The sequence below is a fragment of the Engraulis encrasicolus genome, chromosome 4 (genome assembly GCF_034702125.1).
Source record: "Engraulis encrasicolus isolate BLACKSEA-1 chromosome 4, IST_EnEncr_1.0, whole genome shotgun sequence".
NCBI lineage: Eukaryota > Metazoa > Chordata > Actinopteri > Clupeiformes > Engraulidae > Engraulis > Engraulis encrasicolus.
Genome location: NC_085860.1, coordinates 17,392,386 through 17,417,643, shown reverse-complemented (window position 1 = coordinate 17,417,643; position 25,258 = coordinate 17,392,386). Strand labels below are relative to the sequence as shown.

Here is a 25,258-nt window from a genome sequence, read left to right as displayed (position 1 = left end):
ACCTGGCGTGACCACAGTTAGATGACCTCGCGCGCGTAAACCCATTAAAATATAGCCTAGCCTTCTGTGGCTATTCAGAGCAATATGAACCAATCAGGTCGGCGTTGCTATTAAGCAAAATACTTCCCTGATGTCTACTTAACTAAAATAAGCTGCATTTGTCTAATATTTGGAGACATCGCCTTGCTCTTTCTGCGGGGAAGCGCCTCTCTCTCTCGCGCTCTCTCTCTCCGTCTCTCGCCCACACACACACGTGACATAACTCTTTGCTCTCTTCGCAAGACCTTAATGCCAATTGACTCGTCTTTTTGGATACCAGCCAAACTCGCAAGCTAGACAGCCAATAGTTTTGATTGTGCTGTTTGGAGAAGACGCATTTAAACTAGTTTAGGCAGTAGGCCTATTTAAGCATAGGCTACACACATTTCAACTTTCACGTTGTGCGATGGGTGGGGGACAAGTTTGGAATCGCTATAAGTTAGAGATTTATTTAAGAACATAGGCTGGCAAGATGTAAATGACACGCACTGCTAGAGCAACATGAACCAATCAGGTCGGCGTTGCTTTTGAGCAAAATACTTCCCTGATGTCTACTTAACTAAAATAAGCTGCATTTGTCTAATATTTGGAGACATCGCTATGCCCTTTCTGCGGGGAAGCGCCTCTCTCTCTCTCCCTCTCTCGCCCACACACACACGCGACGTAGCCTGTAACGTAACTCTTTCCACTCTTCGCAAGACCTAATGCCAATTGACTCGTCTTGTTGGATACCAGCCAAACTCACAAGCTAGATAGCCAATAGTTTTGATTGTGCTGCTTGGAGATGAGGCATTTAAACTGTTACAATTTAGGCAGCAAAGAGAAGACGGCGGTCTTCCCGGTGTAACACCCCAGCCGTTTTTTAATGGGAGCACTTGAGATGACTATGATCCAACTTGTCTTGAGCACCGTCGTAGCGCAACAAATCGTTATCGTAAACATAGCCTAGATAATTGGAAATTACAAAAAATAGGCTACATTTTATAGACTTTGGCTATAGGCTAAGCCGACTTCTCTACCTGTTTGAATTAGTGCAGCCTTACAGGGAGGACGTTAATTTGGCATAGGTCAACTGCAAGAGACTACTAATTTGTGACTTGACGTGATGTGTGAATAATTAGGCTACGCTATGCAACAGGCATATTTAGCCGCACTCAGTCATTTGCTCATGGTATTGTGGTGGTGAATGTCCCGACCCCGTGTGTCCGCGTGCGTGCATGCAGGGGTGGGGAAAAAATACATCAAGCGTGCCATCACCACCCATCCCCCCGGACCCACGAAACCCACTGCGCTCCGAAGATCCAAGCAATTGTAGCCTGTCAGTATTTTAGTGTGTGCCCAGGTAGTTGAATTCCTGGCATGGCCTGGTTATCTCAATCGTGCCAAGAAGATGTTTGCCCTCAGGCTAGTGTGTTCATAAAGCGCATGTTCGATTTGCTGTAATAGGCTACGATCAGTAAGCCTCAACTTGTCTGTCTTTTCTTTTCCTTCTTTCGATATTTTGTAAAATAGGCCTACGTTAAAGCCTAAATACGATAATAAATAAGGCTAATAAAGTAAGCTAAATAAGTCAGGCCTAAATAAAGTTGTTTTAGCCTATGAACTCAGGCAATGCAGAAATGCGGAGGGATTTTTGATATCTTAGCCTATAGGCTAGGCTATATATAACGATATTAGGCTATGGCTTTATGAACTTCATGAATACTAGGCTACAAGATAGTCGGGTAAACAAGGATTGACTTGTGGTAGACCACCAACATCTGATGCTGAAGTGGGGGAGGGTTGTTTTTTCACTTCAAATGTTCCCCGACACACTGTAACGGTTTTTCCTTCAAAGTTTGCCGGGGTGCCAGACAGCTTAAAAACTGTCAATATATTTTTAGGAAGTGAGTTTTAAGTCACGTCAGGTCGAAAAACCGTCACAAGATTACATGTATAATGCATACAGCCAAATGAGCATAAAATGCAACATGTACCCTTTTTAAATTAAATATCCCAAAGTAGTAGCGCAACACTTGTCAACAGAGCATTAAACATCAAAAAGGACACTCAGCAACCAACCAAATTTCATGCTTGCAGTATATTGTTCACCCAAAAGTTCATTCAGTTCATACAGTGTAGTTCAGTTCAGAGCAGTAACGAGTTCAGTCCATCACCAAGAAAATCCTTTCCATACGAAAACAACATCTTTCCCATTTAGATTCACCACGCAAAAACGAACAGTTCCAATACAGTCTTTACATCCACCCTCAAAGAATAAATCCCAACAGCAGCAAAGTCACATCTTGAACAACGAAGAAAAAGAAAAAGAAAGATAGTCAATGTCACGTTCAGTCAGAGTCAGAGGGCCTACCAGATCCGTAGCGCTAGCATACTCCAGTCCGGGATTTCCTCAGCAAGCAGCAAACTTTCTCTTCTGTGGTAATAATCCGTTTCCAAGGCAGAGAACAGAGTTACCGTGGTAAAGTGTGTTGGTCTTGCAGATAATCCACAGGAAAGATTTTTGGTCCCAGTGCAACAGCGAGAGCGACAACTTGTAGGAGAAAATAACAAAACGCACGGGGAAAGTTCTCCAGAGAAAATCAGCTGGATACTTGGCTCCGCCATAATGCTGGCTTCTTCTTTGGTACTCACTGCACAGCCTTTTGTGACTTTCGTGGCGCGACAGGTTATCCAGCCTCCGAAGAAGGAGCTATAGTCCCCCAGTCATATTGTTGGTTCGAATTAGAGCATGACACGGGAGTGGATTTTCACTCCCGTCCCATCCCGATCCCAGAAAAAAAAATCCCATCCCGTCCCGTCCCGTCCCGGAGTGGAGTAAAAGAAACAAATCCCATCCCGTCCCGTCCTGAAAAGAATGTCTCCCAATCCTGCCCACTCCCACTCAAAATCAATCCCACTCCCGTTTCATAGGCTTTTTTAATGAAAAAATAAGCAAGCATTCCCGCTCTCATTCATTTTTATTCCCGCTCCTGCCTGCTCCCATTCATCTTTATTCCCGCTCCTGCCCGCTCCCGTTCATCTTTAAAATTTTGACTCCCATCCCGCGGGAATCCCGGAGCACCCACGGGAATTCCTGAAAAATGTCATCCTCTAGTTCGAATCTCCACCGAAGCAACTGAATTTGCAGTCCTAATCACAGATGATTAGCCACACCTGGTGTAACAGATGTCTTGTCACGTATGCAGTCCATCACATCCCCAGTTAACCGGAATCCCGTCGATCGCGCACAACAGCGCATTGAAAGGATGAAATGTTCACAAGCACCAATAAAAAAACCCCTTCTTCAACCTATTAGACCGTATCCTGAGGATATCCGTTCCTGACTTGAATAGGCTAGTGCAGAAATAATTAACAGTCATCACTTATAAGTTAGGGGCGGAATTGAGACGGTGAATGCAGGACAGAATAATAAAAACAAAACACTGTCGACTGGCGGTCTTGTTTAAGGATCACGCTTGTGATATTATCAAATGCTCATTGTTACGTGCAACGCGCAATTGGCTGACTCTTTCCATTTGTACTAAAACTGAGGGAGGGATCAACGTACAATGAGCTACACTGAAGCAGATTACTCTGCTTCGCAAAAAAAGCAGTGCACCAATAATACCCCGTCTTCAACCTACCATTTACCAGATATATAGGCTAGTAATAGTATTAAGTTGTGCTACCTTGTTTTTTTGTGGTAGCGACAGTGTAGATCAGGTAATAGCCTGCAATAGGGGAAGCGGCCAATGCGCCAGTTTTGAAGACAGAATGTCGTCGCCAAATGTAAAATCACCTCTCTCATGCTGACGTGACGGGGCACTACTTCATTAGGCTACAATGTTGTTCATGTCTGTTTGACTCACACTATACGAGTGGTTCAATTTGTGTTTTTGTGCTCATCGCACAAATGAGACAGGCTTGCTTGATAGGCCTACACAAAGCAAGCGACATCGGTCCACTCAAAATGGTCCGAACTCCGCCGCTTGATTTCATGTCTCCTCAGTCTCTCCATTACGGTTTATTAGCCTACTCTGTTTTGCTATTTTCGTTATTCTTAGCCCTGGGGTTAGAGATGAAGCAACTGTGATCAGTGAGGTTGTGGAAACGGTTGAGAATAGGACTAATGGTGGTCCTAAATTGGAAGCGGCCGATGCCAGTTTTGAAGACAGAATGTCGTCGCCAAATTTAAAATTCGATCTCTCTCATGCTGGCGTTACGGGACACACTTAATTACAATGGTGTTCCTGTCTGATTGACTCGTTTTTAATTGTCTTTACCGGTTCAAATTGTAGGTATGCAAACTCTGTATCCTGAGGATACCCGTTCCTGACTTGAATAGTGCCGAAATAAGATAGGGACGGATTGGGAGACGGTGAATGCAAGACAGAAAAAAAGTCGAGTTTAAATTCACATGGTGGTCTTGTTTAGGGCTCACACTTGTGTTATTATCAAATGCCCTATCAAATGCCCAATGCTAAATAAAACATGCAATTTGCTGACTGTATTTCTACTACTACTAAAACTGGGGGATGGACAAGCACGGAAGCACAAACAGACGCACAAACACAGGCAGACGCTGCTCTGCAAAAGCAGTGCTATACTGCCCCCCGCATTCCGAATGGCCACAGGGTGTAATGATCACGGTACGCTGCCACGGTACGGTAATGTTGTGAGCAGATTGAAGTTACACCATCTGTATATCCGTCTAGTTTCTTACAGCTTTGATATTTGTGAGTCAGTCTTCACTAGCATCTAGCTAAGGAAATGACGAAATCCGATTGGTGAATGGGGAACTAAATCGGATGCTAACGTAGGCGAGACGTAGCCTAGCCACAGGCTAACTGACAAACGTGAGGCCAACAACTCGGCCGATCGTGATGTACGCCACAAATAGACCAATCGACCTCATATTTAGTCACTACAATGTTGATTTCTGCCTTCGAATTTCAACAGTTAAGAAATCTAGCGCCGGATTAACACATTCTCAAGGTAGTAAAGCGAGTCGCCGCCTTGTTTTCCAGAATCAAAGCGGGTAGAGAGCTCACGTGCAGCATTCTGGGTAATTGAGTTTCACATTATTCAGGCACAAAATGTGTGTTTTTAAAAAAATGCAGTGAGTTTAAAACATCAAACCAAGTGCCGTTTGGAAGGGTAATTTACGCTACCTTTAGGAAAAACAAAATGAAAATCGGTGACCTTACATATCCGACACATCAGTTGCGTCTATTGTGAAGCTTAGGACCCCATTCATTCTGACGGCTCTCCTCTGCTTGAACATCGCTGCCTCGTGGACAGTACCACCCGGAAGAAGCTGTCAGTTTAGTCTCTCCTCTATAAACCCTCTCTGTCAATATAGCCAAACAGCCGTGGCTGAAGCATGGACTGTGTTCATTTAGGCTAGCCGATAGCATGTAAGTTAATAAGACATTCGGTTTGATATCCCCCATAAAGGGGCGTAACGCACATTTAAGAGCAAAGTACCCGGATAGCCATTAATAAGTATATACACAATGGAGAATATAAATTAAGACTACAGGAGAAATAATTCCAGGATCGGTGGTCGCCATGGTTGAGAGTTGTGGAGGGGGAGAACTGTTCTTCTTGATGATGGGTTTTCTATGACTATTTCATACATTGCTTACAGCAAGATTATATAGTGGTTGAACTTTGAACTTTGGGGTACCAAACATTTCCAGGTTCACTATAGGGTCCTATGGGCTGGCAAGTAGACTATCATGAAATGTTTCACCTTCTGAGTATGCGCAAAGACGCAGGGAGACAGACTTGCTGTGTGAAGTTCTGGATCTGGATGTGAATGATGGATGCTTTCGATTGGCCGAGGTAGGACAGAAGAGGAGGTGCCAGATCAGGATGAAAACAGCACACAACGGAGGAGCTAAGTATCTGTGCCAATTTCATATCAATACCAACTGGTTCCAGTTTAAACGGGCAACATTCTGAAACAGTGCATGTCTCACAAAAAACTCAATATCTCCATTTGATTCGGAATTCGGAGGAGACCTGCCTCGGTATAATTTAGGTTTGCTTTGCAATAAAAGCTCATAAAGACACACGGTTTTCACCCACTAAGAGGGTAAAGTCTCCATTTCCAAAACAGCCATAACATGTTTCAGTGGCCCTACTTCCTAATATGCTGTGACTTGTACAAAAAACATAAAAAAGTGTTAAGAACGCCGGTATACTACGACATAATTCCGTAAACACCGCCAGCATTCAATGTGTTAATATTCAAGTGGTATGCATTTTAAAAAATTATATATATCTAGGTTTTTATGCATTTTACTATACAGGACAGGACATCGTAAAAAACCCTTTGTTAGCTGCGGATTCAGGCCATTTCAGTATCCTCCTGCTACTTCATTTAACAACTGCTTTTGACACAGTCTGCCACAACGTCCTTCTCACAAGGCTGGAAACCCTATTGGGCATCACTGGTACTGCACTCTCATGGTTCAGGTCCTATCTAACTGGAAGAGAGCAGTTTGTCTCTATTGGTGATTTCCGGTCTCCAAATTCACTCCTCACACATGGTGTTCCACAAGGCTCAGTTCTAGGCCCCCTACTCTTCATCATTTATATTCTTCCCCTTGGTAACATTCTCCGAAAACATGGCCTAAATTTTCATTGTTATGCAGATGACACCCAAATCTACATACACACTAAACCCTCCCATCCACTCCCCCTCGCTAACTTAACAACCTGCCTCAATGAAATTAGTAATTGGATGACCCAAAACTTTCTTAAACTTAATCAAAACAAAACCGAAGCCATCATCATCGCCACCCCATCATTACTTAAAAAGATAAACCTTTCTCAGTTCTCTATCCCTGACTATTTTACCTCCACTTCCTCTGAAGTAAAAAATCTGGGCGTCATCATCGACTCTTCTCTTTTGAATCCCATATTCAACACCTCACCAAAACTGCGTTTTTCCACCTTAAAGCGATGGTTCGGAGTAGAATCACCCTAATGCCATTTGAACCGTGACACCCATCCACCTTTACACCCGAAGTGTTTTCTGCCGCAGGCTTACATCAACAGAGTTGCCGTGTTATTCGATGTTTATTCCGGATAGCTTGACTCAAGCGCATATGGATCCTGGGCACCGTCTCCAAACTTTCCCCACACAAATAACATGTCATGACACCAAACTTCTACAGTATAACAAATGTGGTTTGTACTCACAAAAAGATGAATTTGAAACTTTGTACATAGTCCAGGAGTTTATTAGTAACAACACACGAGACGATTAGCTTTTCTGCTGCTAAACATCCGTCGACGTCACTTCCTCCAGCTGGGACTTTTTCTTGATGGAAACAAATACACGTGAGTCCGGAAGGCGGAAAACTCAAAAAGACAGCTTGCGCTACAACTAGAAATTAACCACTTCGGATTTAAATTTTACCACGTTTAATAAATAGAAGACGATGCCACACTCGTGCATATATCCTGGCTGTGGACTAAAACACAAACCTTACAATAAAGAAAGTCCCAGCTGGAGGAAGTGACGTCGACGGATGTTTAGCAGCAGAAAAGCTAATCATCCCCTATCCTCTATCAATTACACTGGCTTCCTATCCATTCACGTATCCCTTTCAAAATCCTCCTCCTCGTATACAAGGCCCAGCACAACCTTGCATCCTCCTACATCAGACGTGGGCAAACTCGGGCCCGGGGGCCACATGCGGCCCACTGAGCCATTTCATGTGGCCCCCAGAGCTTTTACAAGAAAGACAACTTTTAAATTCAAATTCAAATGGTTACTCAACATTCTTAAAATACTACCTATAGCAAGATTATTGCGAATTTAAGATTCATCTAAGTACATTTAATTACAGTACAATGTGTAGAAATATCATTGCAGCAAATTATGTAAACGTACATCATGTTTTATTATTGGCACAGGCAAGTTGTCTGTGGCATCCGGCCCTTTGGTCAATATTCTAAAGCCAATGCGGCCCTCAGGCCAAAACAATTTCCCACCCCTGCGGCCTACATCACAAGTCTCCTCACCCCATACAATCCCGCCCGCACACTACGCTCCACTGACTCACTCCTCCTTACAGTTCCCTCCACACACCTGCGCACCATGGGCGACAGGGCATTTAGTGTTGTTGGCCCCAAACTTTAGAATTCTCTCCCACTTCGTCAGTGTTCTACACTGTCTACTTTCAAATCTAAGCTGAAGACACACCTTTTCACATCTGCTTTTCAACTTCACTGACAGGCACTTCCACTTTACTTTAATTATCAGTTTATTTTTTATGTTATTTTTTTTCCCTCATTTTTATTTTATTTTCAAATGGATTCTACTTCTTTTTCTTATTCTAAAACATTTATTTTTATTGTACTTTTATTTCTATTGTATTTTTGCTAGGGGTGGGCAAACATGAAAATCTTTAATCGCATTAACCTGTGATTAATCGCGATTAATCGCATAGCGCGCAAAACCCAAAAAATAATAATAAATAATAAATTAAATAAATAATAAATTAAATACAAATATGTTATAAATTAATAAAATAAAATTAGTGTAGATAACCTATGAAGGTCTAATATAATATTCCACAATGGAAATGTAGGCTATTTGCCAACCTATCAGTCTAAATTATACAGTATAGTAGGCTATATGCAGTGCTTAATTTGAGGGGGAGCATCAGGGAGCTAGCTCTGGAACCTCAGACGAGTGCTCCGGAACCTTCGATGGAACCTCAGGGAAAGACATCACAGACCCCCAGCACCCCCATCCCCCCCTCGGGGGGAGCCACCCATCCTCTGCGTTCCGGGATCTCCTGCTTGACAAATTAAGTGCTGGCTATATGCCTATACAATGTAGGCCTACTGATGAAACAAATGATTGCATACAATATTACACTTGGGCTATTTAAGATTGTAGGCTACTGAAACTGATATATTATGAATTAGAAACTCAAATTAGGATGGTCTACATGGGCCTACAAGAAGAAAAAAAAACTTGTCACTTATAAAAAACAGGCTACAGGCAGGCGTGCGTCTGTGAGATATGTCCCGCCTTCTCTCACTATCAAAGACTCCCACCTTCTCTCTTATCTGTCGCTATTATTTTAGGTGTTTCAGCTACTAGAAACTAATTGACGGTCTGTCGGCATTGACAGCAATTAGCCTACATCTTTCAAAACAATAACGTTGACATGACTAACACTATCGGCTGATGAGGTTGCCGATGTCGCGAAATCTAGCCTACCATGTTGATGCAGCCTACTATGCACGCGCAGCCCCATGTAGAAACCAAAACGTTGCGTGAGGAATGTAATATCTCGCGGTCCGCTTTTTGATCAGGGCTTTAGTAAGTCCGCGTGGCGTTATTGACAGCTGATAGACGGCCAGCATATTATAACAGTAGACCACCTTTTCATGCTGACCGTACAATAGACTAATCTTGCGAGCTGCAAAGGTGAGCCACATGCTGCTCTAGAGTTGCTTAAGGAGGACTGTAGAACTGTGTACCGAAAATGTCCAATCGGAAGTTGACGTCCTTCTGTAGGCTATGCCTGTTTTGTTTTGCCTACTTTTCTAGACATTCTTCTTCTCTGTCAGCAGTCACTGGAAGCAGCAACAAGCGCGCTGACGCTTTCAAAATAAAAGCCACGAACGACGGTCATAAAAGGCAAAAAAAACACGAAAAAAAAAAATCTGCGTTATAGCGTTAACAAAATTGTCGGGCGATATTGACCTCAATAGTGAACGCACCGTTAACACGTTAACGTTGCCCAGCCCTAATTTTTGCATTTTAATTATGTATTTGTTTTGATTGCAAAGTGTCCTTGGGTATTTTAAAAGGTGCTCAAAAATAAAATGTATTATTATTATTATTATTTGTGTAGGCTTACAGGACAGTGAGAAAGTGACGGGAAGGATTGGGAAAGTGCAGCGCCATAGCCAACAGCTGAGTGAATAAAGAGAAAATACATACTCAATTCAGAGGCCTTCTCTCTGATCTCTCTGAGTTTTTGGATCACAGTGCGGGCATCGGCAGAGTCCATCATGTTGATTCCATCTCCAGGCAGGATGCTGACCAGGCAGTGGATTTTATCATTCAAGGTTGGATAACGGTTGTAGTGTGGGTCATTCTTTGCCATAGAGCCTACAGGGTTAAACTGGATAACACAGGAGATAGTATTAGAGTATACATTGATTCGAAGCTAATTACCTCCGTGAAGGAGGTTGTGTTTTTTAACCCTGGCCAAGGACGTTATGTTTGTTTCAGTCTGCTAGTTTGTCTGTCTGTCTGTTTGTCAGCAGGATAACTCAAAAAGACATACAGTGAGTCCAATAACTATTTGATCCCTTGCTGATTTTGTTGGTTTGCCTACTAACAAAGACATGATCAGTCAATAAATGTTATGATAATATGTATTCTAATATGGAGAGACAGAATATCGAAAAGAAAATCCAGAAATTAATTTAAGAGAATATATATTAATTTATTTCCATTTCATCGAGCAAAATAAGTATTTGATCCCCTGCCAACTGATAACAGTTCCGGGCCCACAGACCAGATGGGCACTTCCGATCAACTTGTCATCTGAATTAAAGACACCTGTACATACTAACATGCATAAAAGACACATTGAATCAGCAGAATCAGTCCATAGTAAGAGTGAATCGGTCACACTCTAACCTCACCAGCATGGGAAAGATCAGGGACATGATTTTAGACCTGAACAAAGATTGAATGGGCTGCAAAGCCACAAGAAAGAGACTGGGTATTAATGACCCAACTGTTGATGCATTTCTTCCAAAATGTGAGGAATACAAAATGACTATCCATCAGCCTGTCTGGGGTTCTATACAACCCAGGTGAAAAACCCATATACTTAAAGTGTACTTTTTTTGACCGTACTTTTGACCGCGATTTAAAGTGCGCTTCATTGCACTATTAGTGCGCTGGATCACTACTAAGCAGTACTTCAGCACACTTGCAGCACACTGAGGATGCTAAATTGGCACCGCTTTTGGACAACTTAAAGTGCACTACGAGCATACTTTTGAAAGTATGCTCCAAACACGCTTTTCATGCATTCGTATGGCATTCAGAGAGTGTTGGAGTACACTTCTATGAAATTTTGTTTAGTTTTGTTTTACATTGAACACATCCAGAGGTCACATTATTGATATGCATGCATAGCCTGACTGACATATACAGTCATTGGACATCTGGACAGAGATTTCAGATACACATATCACTTCAACTCAATCTTATACCACTGGTCCGCATTTGGTCACTCATTTAGAATCAACATCCTTTGTTGGTCAAATACTTCTGACTTACCTGCCACAATGATACAATGGGAAGTGTGAGCATATAATACCAGAACGTATACATGACCATTGTCATGACGGTGGGAACAAGGTCATTTTTTTGTGTTCCACTTAAAATAGAAAAAGCCCTACAATAAACACAGAATATAACAATGAGTAATATTTTCATGCAAACCAAAGATACTCCTTAGAGGTAAATGGCTTTCTGTTTGAGAAATTTAGCTCCAAGAAGTGCATTGCATGATGGTGCATGATGGGTAAATGCACTTTGTGTAAGCACACTTTGAATATATTTGGGTGAAGTACAATCATGGTGCACTTAGAAAAAGTATACTTCCAATATGTTAAAGTGATTTACTTTAAAGCGCACTATAGAAAATCACACTTCGAAGTCATTTGGGTGAAGTATAATCATAGTGCACTTCAAAAAAGTGCAATTGCAATATGTTATTAAAAAATACACTTTTAGTAAGTTCACTATTAGAACACTATTAGTATATTCCTCTAAATACACTTTAGCCAAACATCTTCCAAGTGCACTTTAAGTATGGTTGGCTAAGTGTACTTTCTTTGAGAGCAACTTAATTACATCTAATCAGTGTTGGGGGTAACGCGTTACTAAGTAACGTCGTTACGTAATTTAATTACTTTTGGCACTAACGTAGGAACGTAACGCATTACTCTTCAAATTTCAGTAATTTAATTACAGTTACTGCGCTGCCGTAACGGTCGTTACTCGTTATAAATTTCAGCCTTGAAATCATCTTAAGGTCTGCTGTTATTAGTAGTTCTAGATGCGCGAAGAGCTCTGTCTGGGCTGTTTTCCCCAGCCCTTCTCGAGCTCTCGGAAGTGGGTGTGTGAGAGCGCGCGCACGCAGACTGCTGTTCCTTCCTCGTGCATGCAAGGTCTTTCACTGGGACTTTCATGAGCCCATTGCGCTGTGATGTGGTTAACCTATACTACAATACTTGGAGTTCCACCATCATTTTTTTCTAACCTTTTAATTTACGCCATAGAGGGAAAGTGAAAGTGATTCGCTGCGCAGTTAAATCTACAGTCATTCCGAGTTATGCATTCTAAAACAGCTGTACCCCATATCGGAAATGCCATAGCCTCTTTTGTGCTCACTGATGACAGTTAAATAGGCTACACGGCAAAAAAAAAAATATTTTGGTAGCTCCCTCAGCAGCAGCAGCCAGCGCGAGTCAAGTAATTGGGAAGAATAACGTGAGAACAACAGCGCAAGCAACACTATTGCGTTGAGGCCGCCACGTTCTTCAGGCTATTCAAATGTGCCTGATCAAACCGTCTTCCAGCACGAACGGATTCTGCATTCGGCAGAATCTTTAATAATAATGTTGATGCATATGCAATGCAATGCGCAGGAAACTGAAAGGCTTTGGAGTAGCCTAAGCTGCAACATCTAGGAGAGGATGTAAGCAGTGTCTTACCTACAACATTTCTGTTTGGTATGGCCACCTGACCTTACTCATTCTGATTTTATTCTGTGAGACCAAAAGTAATTTTAATGCTGACATGACAATAAAAGACAATATTCTATTCTATGGCGTAATGTTAGACTAGATTCAAATGTATTGACACTGTTATAAACAGGCCTACAGTGCAATCATGAAATGCATTTTAGATGTGAGAATGACAATAGGCCTATATGAGGGTTTCTATAGAGGTAGGCCTACAGTTCGCAGAGATTAAAATATTATGCCATTTACACAGCCGGCCTACAACCTTGGGAAGCAGGTGTATTATGAGGTGTGCTGGTTAAAATCCCTTTTCCCGCGAAAAAGTAAAGTAAAGTAATAAGTAACAAGTTACTTTTTAAATTTAGTAATAAGTAAAGTAATTCAGTTACAATTGAACGCAGTAACTAAAGTAAAGTAACTAACTACTTTTAAAAAGTAACTTACCCAACACTGCATCTAATTTTAAGTACACTTTAAATAAGCATATTGTAAACATACTTTTTCTTAGCACAAAAAGTGTGAGTGCGCTTTTAACATGCTAAGTACACTTCAGTCGTGCTTTTATTGTACTAAATTGAACCACTTTTTCACAACTGTTGCGTGTCAAAGCCGTACACGTGTTGGTTCAGACTGCCCCCCAGTGACCAAAAAGTGGTGCTGCAAATCAAAGTGGTGAACCCGCAGGTGTAAGCTTTAATTTGTGTTATCTCGCAAAAATATTTGCGTAATCACGCAAAATATTTGCGTTATCAGGCAAAATATTTGCGTTGTCACGCAAAATATTTGCGTTATCTCGCAAATAGTTTGCGTTATCTCGCAAAATATTTGCGTTATCTCGCAAAGGTGTTAGTCTCCAGTGCACACATTTCCCACCCCCAAAAAAGTCCCTCCATGTCACCTCTGGGCCTCCGTAAAAAACAAATCGATTTGACGTTCACACTCGATTTTAAAATCATATCCATTTTTTGCCCAGGCCTACTTTGATATCAACATAATTTAGTAGTTCACTCGTAATAAAACACATTCCATTCATATGATTTTCTGGGTAAGTCTGTACTATAATAATGTACTGTACTACACTACTGTATACGCAGAATACGCAACAGCAAACTACATCATTGTGCTCACATTGTTTTTTATGCTTATGCATACAAACGATATAGGTTCTTGAAATTCACCACCCTTCTAGCGTATTTCTAGGCTAGGCCTACAACAATTCAGCAATATACAAAGCGGATTCCAAAAAAGTTGGGACACTTTGTAATTTGTGAATAAAATCAAAATGCTGGCATTTTCAAAACATCTAATATGTTAGTAAGGTAGAACATTATGCACAGACAACATATCAGTTGTTAAAGTCAAGCAGAATTATTGTTTTGAGGTAATTATGTGATCATTTAAAATTTCACCCTTGCAACAAATCCCAAAAAAGTTGGGACAGGGCCAATAAAATGCTTTTTATGTTGGATAAGACTAAACACAACACAAGGGATGAGACTGAACAGTTAGATACTTTGACTGATGGCATAATTTTATTCAAAAATTAGATATTTTGATGTGCGAGACATGATTTCAGCAGCTCAACTGATAGGTGTGTTCTTCAACTTGTTTACCTTTTTGTTATGCTTAATATGTGGCATATCCTGACTGCAAGAAAACAATTTTGTGACCTGTTTACTCTAATGATGGACCACACTGTTGGAACATAGTAGAAATTGAAATTTGCAATATCTAAAGGCGGTGCTCAAAAATATAATGCCTTGGTAGCTATGTTTGCTGTTTAAAGTCTGTATGTATCATTCAACATTCATTTTAATGCTCTACATGAGTAAGACGACCCTAACCAAGTCACCTCTGCACCCCCTTACCATCATATATGCTGTCTTTCAGACTGACCACTAAATCAAGCTGAAGTATTCATTTTCTATATAACCTGGAGGGTGCATGACTCCATAATTTTCAAAATGGATTAAATATTTACCATTCTGTAATCAGAGGACAACATGGGCGGCGCTATTAAGAGGCTAGGGGAAGCTTAGCTTCCCCAAAGTTGTCATAAGAAATAAATAAAAGGAAATTTAAAATATATTTTTTTTATATCCAGCGATGGAATGTCGCAGGCACACACAATGAACCAAAACGAGGGTTTCCTGCTGAATGGCCTATCCACCTTGTTAGTAGATCTAGTTTTCGTGCGGCGATGTCATGCTGCGGTCAACCAATCAGGTGTCAGTTCTACTGGCTTCAACAGAGCCAGGCGGCGAGGCGGTCTTGTTGCTTACGAAATGAAATCTGGAATGTTTAATATCTCGATAAAAATGACCTCTGGAATAAATTGGGATTCCACTACATTTCATTTTCAGATCATTCGGTTTTTTTTCACCAGCCATAGGTCACAATGTTGACATTTTCCTCTTGTAGCATTCGTTATTCAACCACACTACAGGTATCTATAAATGGATAGCCTATTTGGCGAATCTAAATGGATATTTTGCCTCTATCTTCAAGTAACAGGAATTAACAAGACAGAATAAGGTAGGAAATCCGTTTTTCCCCCTGATGTGCTCGCCGAAGCACTAAGTTTACTATTTGTTGGCAATGTTGTTGTCAATGTTGTTATCGATGTAGTTGTCTGTCTTCCGCTGTGCTATCCTGTCACCAAGCTAACACCACTTTCAAAAATGCACCCCTTTCCTGAATTCATGGTGGGCTGCCCGGGTGGTTTAGTTACCATATGTAATGTGATGTGTGTAGATTCGCTTGTGTTTGTTGGGCATCTGCGTGTGACTGGAGTGATCAGTGTACAGTGCGAGGCAGCGGGAACAGTGTCTGGCTGCGCAAGCTACTTGTAGAACCTAGTAAGCTAACATTTAGTTCCCCTAGACAAGCTACATCCAATAGTAATATTAAGCTAGCTACAGCCATCTGGAAAATGTAGTGAACTACATTACAAACTACTTCAACTAGAAATTCAAAATTACAGCATATCTGTATTATTTGGGCTGCAAAACTGACATCTCTGTTGGATATGATAGCCCCATATGATATTTTTGGCCATGGTAATACGAATACCTATGGTCAATCAGCTGGCTTCTTTGCTCTCCTGTCTCCCCCCGTGTGTGCGCATTTTGCCTCGTCATTAGTTTTGCGAGTTTGATTGCGAGTTTTGATACCGGTCTGATGGAGGTACAGTGACCTAGCGCATGAAAATGTCAGTCTGGTGTATGATTTGATTGCTCGGGACATTTTTGCGAGATAATAGTCTATGGTGTGGCAACTAGCCGTCTTTCTCTCCTGCCTTCAGTGTGTGTGTGTGCGCGTGTGTGTGCCTGTAGCGTTTGACAGTTCCATTGGTGCACAAGCATGAAGACCCATAGTTGCGCATGGAAATGTTCCGTTTTATTTGTTCATCATTTTGTTTCAACATCATCTAATGTCATGATAATATATCAAAAGCCGCGGTTAGGGCCTCGCGTGGCGACTGATTCAGTGCCCCCGGACCCTGATACCACAACAGTTTCTCCGATGACGCCAACCCATCTTTTTTTAATTTTTTTTTAATTTTTTTTATTTTTTAGCTTCCCCAAGAGTCTTGCTGTAGCGCCGCCTATGGTTTCACATGTTGCCTAGGTCCTAGAATGAGCTTTTCCGCACGCAACACTGTTTAATGTCTGCATCATGTGCATTAATCAAGTGTTGTGTTTATGGTCATTTTTTCGAGAGCTGTCATTGTTGGAGTGTCATAGTTTGCTTATTGACCACGAGTATGTCATGATCTCATAACTCGTGCAATGATTACACAGAACTCTATATTACGGAAGTAGGCCTTATATGCCTGCAATTTTGATAATTCAATCTTTCTGTGTAATAGATAAGTAATTAGTTCCTCAAAATCTTCGCCGCTGAGTACCATAGGCTCTATGTGATGGTATTTTATTTGTGCATTCATGTTGGCAGTCAATATAGTTCCTTTTAAAATATTCTTCCTTGTGTAATTTTTAGAATTATCCAACTATTACAACATGTTTTGGCCCTGTCCCAACTTTTTTGAGATTTGTTGCATGGGCCAAATTTTAAATGATCACATAATTACCTCAAAACAATAATTCTGCTCAACTTTAACAACTGATATGTTGTCTGTACATAATGCTCTACCTTATTAACATATCAGATGTTTTAAAAATGCCAGCATTTTGATTTTATTCACAAAATACAAAGTGTCCCAACTTTTTTGGAATCCGCTTTGTAGCCTACACACAATAGGACACACACAAAATGTCATGTACATATATTTGGGCTAATTTCTCATGTGGGCATATACTCTGCTGTTCTAATATACTCCTGCTTTTTTTTTTTTTTAACAAAAAATGCAGCTTTCAACTTTTTAAATACATATTTTTTCCTACTTTTTTGCCTTTTTAACATTCTTTTCAACATTTTTTTGGGACTCCCATAGCAGGGAAGCTTTTCATTGTATATATATGTTTCATATATATACACATGACAAATAAAATAAAATAAAATAAAATTAAATATCTTTATCTTCCACTTGATTTCATCCACTTCAATAATAAATACATATGCTTCCACTGTAATTCTCATTTCTCTACAGTAGACATATATGATACTGTCAGACTACTATGATAAGATGGTACTGCACTAAAATTGTGTGAGCCCATGCTTCCTACCATGTAACCATCTTTGAGATGACCCTCCAGGGCAATTACAAGGTCCTCAGTACGAGCCCCAGACACATCGTCCTCCAGTCCCATGATGTCACAGATGAGAAATGGCAGGACCTTCCCGCCTTTATCTCTGAGTTTAATGCTCTCAAACTGCAAAGAAGATGAGATGTCAGGGATATTGTTTTCACATTGTAGACATGTTTCCATGAGTCAGATAAAATCTAAAAATATACTGTATGACACCCATTAGAAGGAGACCTCACCTTCTTGGTGAAGCTTCCGACATTGTAGCTACCAGTATCAACCAAAGCGGCTTGAACCATGCGACCCTTAAAGATGCTGGCAATCGAGCTGATGAAACTGGACTTTCCTGCACCAACTGGGCCATGTACAAGGATGCGTAACTGTTTAACCTCAGGGTGGACGATATCAAAATTCCTTATTTCCTCGAGAAGCCTAGTCTTGTTTCTGTGAATAGGAGGATATTAAATTCAGAATATTTAGCATTTTCAAATTTGCATAGAACTACTGTCAGTTTTCCACTGACCCTCACACATTTAAAATAAAAACACAGGAACGTAACGTAATGTGGCTTCATCCAATAAAAACATTAAGATGACAAAAGTGAAAGTAAATTAAGAGAGTTAATGTCCATTTAGTCATCTGCAGAACATTCTGCCATGTAGTCATTTGTCTCAGATTTGTCTCTTTTTTATTTATTTATGTTTTTTTGAATCAGATATGTTGTATAGCTCATCCTTTTATAGGCCTAGGCCTACATATTTCACAGTGATGTATAATATTGGCATCACTTAATACGTATTACTTATCTGCCTTCGCAACGGAATTCTCTTTTCTGATTGGATGATTGGATGAAGGCGGGACTACATTGTGCAATATTTTCAACTGTGTGTATTAAGCTCCTGCTCATACTGCACGAGGGAATTGCTTGGTTTAAAAGTAGAGGTGCTTAACTCGAATCTTTGAGGCGTCCGGATTGATTGGATCATTCCAAGGAGGGTATCCGGATTAGACGGATCACTCGGATCACTTGGATCACTTATTTAAAATAAATAAAAATAAATAATAATAATGTATTTTTTAAAACGTTTCTGCCGTTAAGTAGCTATGCGCCTCGCCTTTGTTGTTCCATTTATCAATTCACGTTGATAAATCAAAGAGTAAGACAGTTTGATCAACAAAACTCACTTAATGAATGTCACAGTTCCTAAACTCATACTGAGATCCGACCCACCTGGGTCTCCTCACTAAACATGCACCCACAACTCGAACAGCCTTTGGCAGCAGTGAAACGGCATGTTCCTTATTTTGCAATAAATAATGTGTGTGTTTGTATTTAAGAAGACTAAAAGTCAAATATTTGGGAGCAGAAGTCTAGTTGAGCAGGGACAGTCAGGAGGCGAGCAGCAGATGACCACTCGCTTCCGAAACTTAAGCGTTGATCCGATCCGTAGGGGATTCGCTGCTACCAACAACTCAGTCAAGATTCGTCTCACCGACTCGCCGAGGGCTTTAAAGACTGTACGCTGTAACGCAGTGAGTGATAGTAGAACCACGTCTGTAGAATATAATTTCCCTAAGAGTAGCCTACAGACTGAGATGTAAAAGCGTTGCCAGACCACTGTTAACATTTAGAAATGTAGACCTCAACAGAGTCAGAAGCACACACATAGGGAGCGGGGATCCGCGACTCAATTGGCCACAGCAGGCTGGACGGATCAAACAGGCTCGATGAATGACGAGGCGGGAGTTGGTTCAGTTTTACTCAGTGAGTGTTCGTGACTGAACAGCATACTAGGGAGATTAGAGAATGGCTGTTGTAGTCAACTAAAGAGGATATATTCCGGTTTCACAATTTCTCACGCTGTAACTGCCATTTTGTTGACATATTAATGAAATGCCGTCTGACCCGCCTTTGGCGGATCAATGCACGACAGCCATCCGGTCTGTTCGGATGAGGTCTTGATCCGGCTCTCCAACCGGATCCTCCGGGTTTTAGATCAGCGCTATTTAAAAGTTCACATCTCACATCTTCACACTATAGGCTACAAGCCGAGAGCTGGATGCGAGCAAAAGGCTCAGACTGTGCAACATGCCAGGCTTGTTTTCCAGAGCTGCAGATGCCAAAAAACCAAAAGGGAAACGCACACCTGAGGTTGAGTGAATCACCCTGCCTTGTGAATTTGTGTATGTGTAGTGTCAGATCAGGTCGTGGCACTGTTTCAATTGTGATTTACTCGCAATGGGCGACCAGGATTTCAAACGTGGTACGTACCACGCACTGATGAAGGCTTGATAGCCAAAACACGTTTGCTTTTTGGACATGATGGTAATATAAATAAATAATGAGACGCAGTTAGTGAGTGCGGATTTTTCTTCCTGAAGTTGATCCACTTATCGCGCACCCAAAGACTTTCGTTTTTCCAAGAAGTTGAGCGCGTCCTTTGCCTAAACTTGAAGTATACCTGGCATAAGTCAGCCGCACATAGAATCTTTGTTTGGAATGCTGACGGTGTCTACTGTGAAGAATTACCCTGTAAGTGTCAAGCCCGCGCCTACAGTATGTCACGTAAGTGAGTACACCCCTCACATGTTTTGCAGATTTGTGAGTATATCTTTTCATAGGAGAGCATTAAAGAAATTTCCTTTTGACACAATGATTAGTGACCTTTTAACAATATAACAGCTTAAATTTCTTGTTCACTCAGAAAACAATCAAGCCATTAATGTTTGAACATGTACTCACAAAAGTCAGTAAACCCCAGGGGTGCGTTTCTGGAACATTAGCATATTTCTACAGATGTACTTTAAACGTATCTACTTACTTCAAGGCGAAACCTCGAAACCTTACCATTCCCACAGTAAGCCCAAAGTAGTGTGGCTACTTTCCTGCGTCCACACCGCTTGTCATTGCAGTGTGTGACCAAAGAAGCAACAAGAGACAAGCATAAATAGGGAGCGTACCTATGTTCCCACGCCCCATTGGTCCCACAGCCCATTGGTCCCACGGCCCACTGGTCCCACAGCCCATTGGTCCCACAACCCATTGGTCCCACAGCCCATTGGTCCCACGTCACTAAGACTTTTTTTCATTATTTAGGCCCATTGGTCCCACAGCCCATTGGTCCCACAACCCATTGGTCCCACAGCCCATTGGTCCCACGTTGCTTTTTTATTTGAATTTTTAGGCCCATTGGTCCCATGGGACTCACTAATTCGACACCCTTTCGGTACTTACTGCTTACGTCATACGACCCTAAACCTAACCTAAACCTAAACCCTAACCCTAACCCTAACCTGAACCCTAAACCTAACCCTAACCCTTACCTTAAACCTAACCCTAACCTTAACCCTAAACCTAACCTTAAATTGCTTGTTTGAAATGTTTGATTACCATGTGAAGTACCGAGAGGGCGTCAAACTAGTGGGTCCCTTGGTCCCACAGCCCATTGAAGTGTTTGTGATGTGGGACCAATGGACTGTGGGACCAATGGACTGTGGGACCAACGGACCTAAAATTTAATTAAAAAATCTTAGTGATGTGGGACCAATGGGCTGTGGGACCATTGGGCCTAATTTTGAAAAAACGCAAAAGTCTTAGCAATGTGGGACCAATGGGCTGTGGGACCAATGGGCCGTGGGAACATTGGGCTGACCCCGTATGATTAGCCCTTTTGATTGGATGACAACTTTCCTGAGTCCACACTTTCTTGTCATTTCAGTGCGTGACCAAAGAAGCAACAAGAGACAAGCATGAATAGCCCTTTTGATTGGATGACAACCACATGTGTCTTCCTGACTCATGATGCAGCTGTTTCCTCCTAAATTCAGTGCGTGAAGTAGAAAGCAATAATGTACAACCACCACCAGCACATTTGATTGGATGTCACCGCTGACACCATGACTCAGCCATTTCCTACAAAACACACCTCGTAATTTATTTGTGAAAAAACACGGCCGTGGCTGGCATTACAATTTGACACCGTCCGCACCAATAATGCAGTATTATCTGCATGTCGATTGGATTTCGTTTCATTCCGAGGTGTAATTTGTAAAATATTTGGATAATAAAGTAGTAGTTCCTCCCGGAAATGCACCTGTTGAAGTTTCAAAACCCTAAAATATTTGGCACAAATTTCATTACATAGCCTAGTGGTATTTACGCTTGCATCCCAATGGGAATACAGAAGCCACATGTTTGTCTAACAGTGTGCTTTTAGCCCCTTTCTTTATTTTGTATAATTACACAAAGATGGGTTTTTATTTTGACACACCTTCGTTACACTAGACTTACAGTAGCCTTCTTCCCTCTCATGGGTGTCTATGGAGCTTCCTGCCCCCCTCCTTCTATCCCCCTCTAATATTTCCGTTTGTCTGATTCATATTTCTATGCTTTCCATATCCTCTTCCCTGTCTCTGTATGCTGTGGGAAGAGGTATGTTTCTCCACTTTTCTCTTTCTCTAATCTTACTTAAATCTTCTTTCTATTCTGTCATCCATCAGTTTTATCACTGTAATCCTAAACACTATTCCGTGTATTACCCCTTTTCTAATGTATTACATGAATATGATGCCTGGTTTCCATGTACTTTGATGTGTTAGCGCCACCCGGTGTAACATAAGCCAGTGGCATCGTGACAATTCTTTAGCTTAGCGTGGCTAACGCTAGTCACGAGTATTTAGCATTCCTTTTTATGATCTTCTCAGGAGTGGGAGTGCAGCCCCAAGCCCCATGGTGAATGTACTGTGTCTGACAATTCCAGGTGTGTGTTTATTTTCGTTGTTTGTGTATAATGTGTGTAGAAATGGAAATGTGACCCTGGCAACTTAGCTAACTCGCCCTTTATGCTAGCGGAGTTTTGCTAAGCTAGCTAGCCAGGGCACACTGAGTTTATTATGAGGAGCAGGCTAGGATTTTTGTAGCACTTCTCTTAACCTAGCGATTTCAATTGTTTTTCTCATATGTTTTCACCATATTTAGGGATACTGTTAAATGTTTATTGTAAAAAGCCCTGTCTCTGTATGCTGTGGGAAGAGGAGTGAGAGCAGCCCCAAGCCCCATGGTGATTGTGTTGTACTGTGTCTGAACTTCCAGCATCACTAAAACATCGAACGAATCACCTGTCTCCTGAGTCATCCTTATCGCAAACACAACGAGTGAAAGAGTGAAATACCAACCGGTTACATTTGCAGTGCCAACATTTTGGAAATATCTGGCAGAAATAGATAATTTATTTTGTGCATTACCAACACACATGTGCAGCCAAGGGAAAATGTGTCACACTGTAGGGTCCAAAACATGATTTCACGAGTTGTTGTCAACATGCTGCACAGCGGATTCGAACCCGCGTGGCTCGCATCTTCCCATTGATAGGCAAGCGTAAATACCACTAGGCTATGAAATGAAATTCGCAAAATCATTTTTTGAGTACTTGACACTTAAACCAGTATATATCCAGGAGTAATCAATACTTATGTCTAATCCAAATATTTCACAAATTACACATCGAAATGAGACGAAATTCAATCGGTATACAGCTAAAAGTATATTATTAGTGTGGGATTCATCGGATTCCAAGGATATGACATTTTTTTTTCATGAACAAATGACATGACGTGAATTTGTGTTCTGAACACTCGCAGCTGTATCATGACTTTGTGTGCATGCCGATTGATTTTCAGCGCTTTTGCACCACAGGATTAAAAGATATTGACACATTTGTGGTCTAGACTAGCACTGTGTGTTACTTGGGGTGGCTTAGGTGATGTCTGGACTCAATGGATCTACTCCAGCTGTACTTCAACTTCACGTCAACTCCACTGTCGAGATACGGATAGGAGGCGCCCCACTTTCAAAGTCCCCACTACTTCAAAGTGCGCATTACTCAAAACAGTAGTTACTTTGTGTGCTAACGTTCAAGACACAAGAGCAGAGATGTATAGTAACGAAGTAAAAGTAACGAAGTACTGTACTTAAGTACTAAACTGCAGTATCTGTACTTTTTTGAGTAATATTTTTTTCCTCATACTTGTACTTTTACTGCACTACAGTTTTCTGATGAAATTAATACTTTTACTCCGATATATTTTTCATGTGCTGCTTTCGTTACTTGTTATTCGTTTCTATGCACGAGCGCTATATGGCTCTGTCATCACCAGATATGATGGAACGTGTTCACGGTCAGTGGGCGATGCAATGGTAGGGAAATAAAAGCAGATCGCATTCTCGCGCATGTCTTTTGGCGCGGTCAGTGACGCTCAGTTGGCATTGACACTGGCATGTTGGCAAGATGGATGAGGTAGACGAGGTATCGCCATCAACATCGACACGGAGGAGGAGGATGATGGCTCCCATCCCTGGCCCTATTTAGATTCAATGTTCTCCTTTGAGCAAACTACTGCCCTATGTTTTCTTAAAAGCTGAACTTGTGTTACAAAGCTGTTTTAATAACAAACCATAATGGTATTTGCTCTTCATAAGAGACTTATTGTACAGAGCTCTAATAAACCAAATGGTATTCAAACTTTTGACTGACTTTTTTTTCCCCCATTTTTTTTTAATGCAGTACTTTTACTTCTACTTTTTACTCAAGTAGCAAAACTTGCAATACTTCTACTTGCTTTACTTAAGTACAACACATTTTGAATACTTTTGTCCTTCTACTTGAGTAAGGTAAGGAAAGGTTACTTTTGACTTTTACTCAAGTCATTTGACAAGATGATACTGGTACTTCTACTCCACTACTTTTCTCCAGGATTTTATACATCTCTGTACAGGAGTTAGCAACTTTTATAGTATCTATTGCACAACATTGCTAGTCTGTAAACAACTTCGCAATGGAGAAACGAAGATTAGATTCCGGTAGAGAAGGGGCCGTGTTGGCCCGAATCATCTCGAAATGAAAAGGGATTAAAAGGGAGGTCATCGGTGTGCGTCTCAACCTTTCTTTACATTGAACATTTGCATTTTGAGTCTGCATCTGGCTAAAATAGATTGGTGTGAGATTTGAATGAAATCTTATGGAGAGTATCATGATCTGCTTCAGTAGTCACAGTGTATGTTGACATGCATGTTTCTTTTATTTTAGGTGTAATTCAGATTACCAATGTTGTCAGCATTCATGCATCCCCAAACCATATCAGTCCCACCACTACCATGCTTGAATATTGAGAAGATAAACTTTTTTTTGTAAAACTCACTTGTTTACCAACACACATGCTTGACATCATCTAAATTTGATTATCTTGCTCTCTTCAGATCACACAACATGGTTCCAGTGATTCATATCCTTGGTCTGTTCATATCTCTTGAGACNAAGATAAACAAATTTGCTTTAGATGGTGTCAAGCATGTGTGGTGGTAAACAAGTGAGGGTTACAAAAAAGTTTATCCTCTCAATAGTCAAGCATGGTCGTGGGACTGGCATGTCAGACCTGTACTAGCAGATCAGATTAACAAAACAATCAGGATGTATCTTGTCTCCAGGGGCGACAGTAGACTCAATACTATACAGGGGGGGGGGGCGGGTGGGGGGGGGGGGGGGGGGGGGGGGGATTATTATTTGTAATATTTATTTATTTAGTGATTTATGGATATTCTAATTTATGTTACACAATACAGTGATGGACAACCTGAATTCATCAGTTTAGAATTGAGTGCCACATATTCCAAATGACATGATCTTTAGGGACTGTACGTTATTTACCGGGGGGGGAGGGCT

At 41.1% G+C, this 25,258-nt stretch overlaps 1 protein-coding gene across 1 annotated transcript in view; it reads right to left on the bottom strand.

Moving 5' to 3' along the window:
• Positions 1-25,258, bottom strand: part of LOC134447371 (interferon-induced protein 44-like) — a 77,764-nt gene that overhangs the window by 10,027 nt on the left and 42,479 nt on the right. Inside the window, exons 4-6 of the mRNA XM_063196818.1 lie at positions 17,780-17,984; positions 17,520-17,666; positions 10,001-10,184 (exon numbers count right to left, since the gene is read on the bottom strand). Coding sequence (XP_063052888.1) covers positions 10,001-10,184; positions 17,520-17,666; positions 17,780-17,984 — 536 coding nt within the window. The remainder of the gene's footprint in view (positions 1-10,000; positions 10,185-17,519; positions 17,667-17,779; positions 17,985-25,258) is intronic.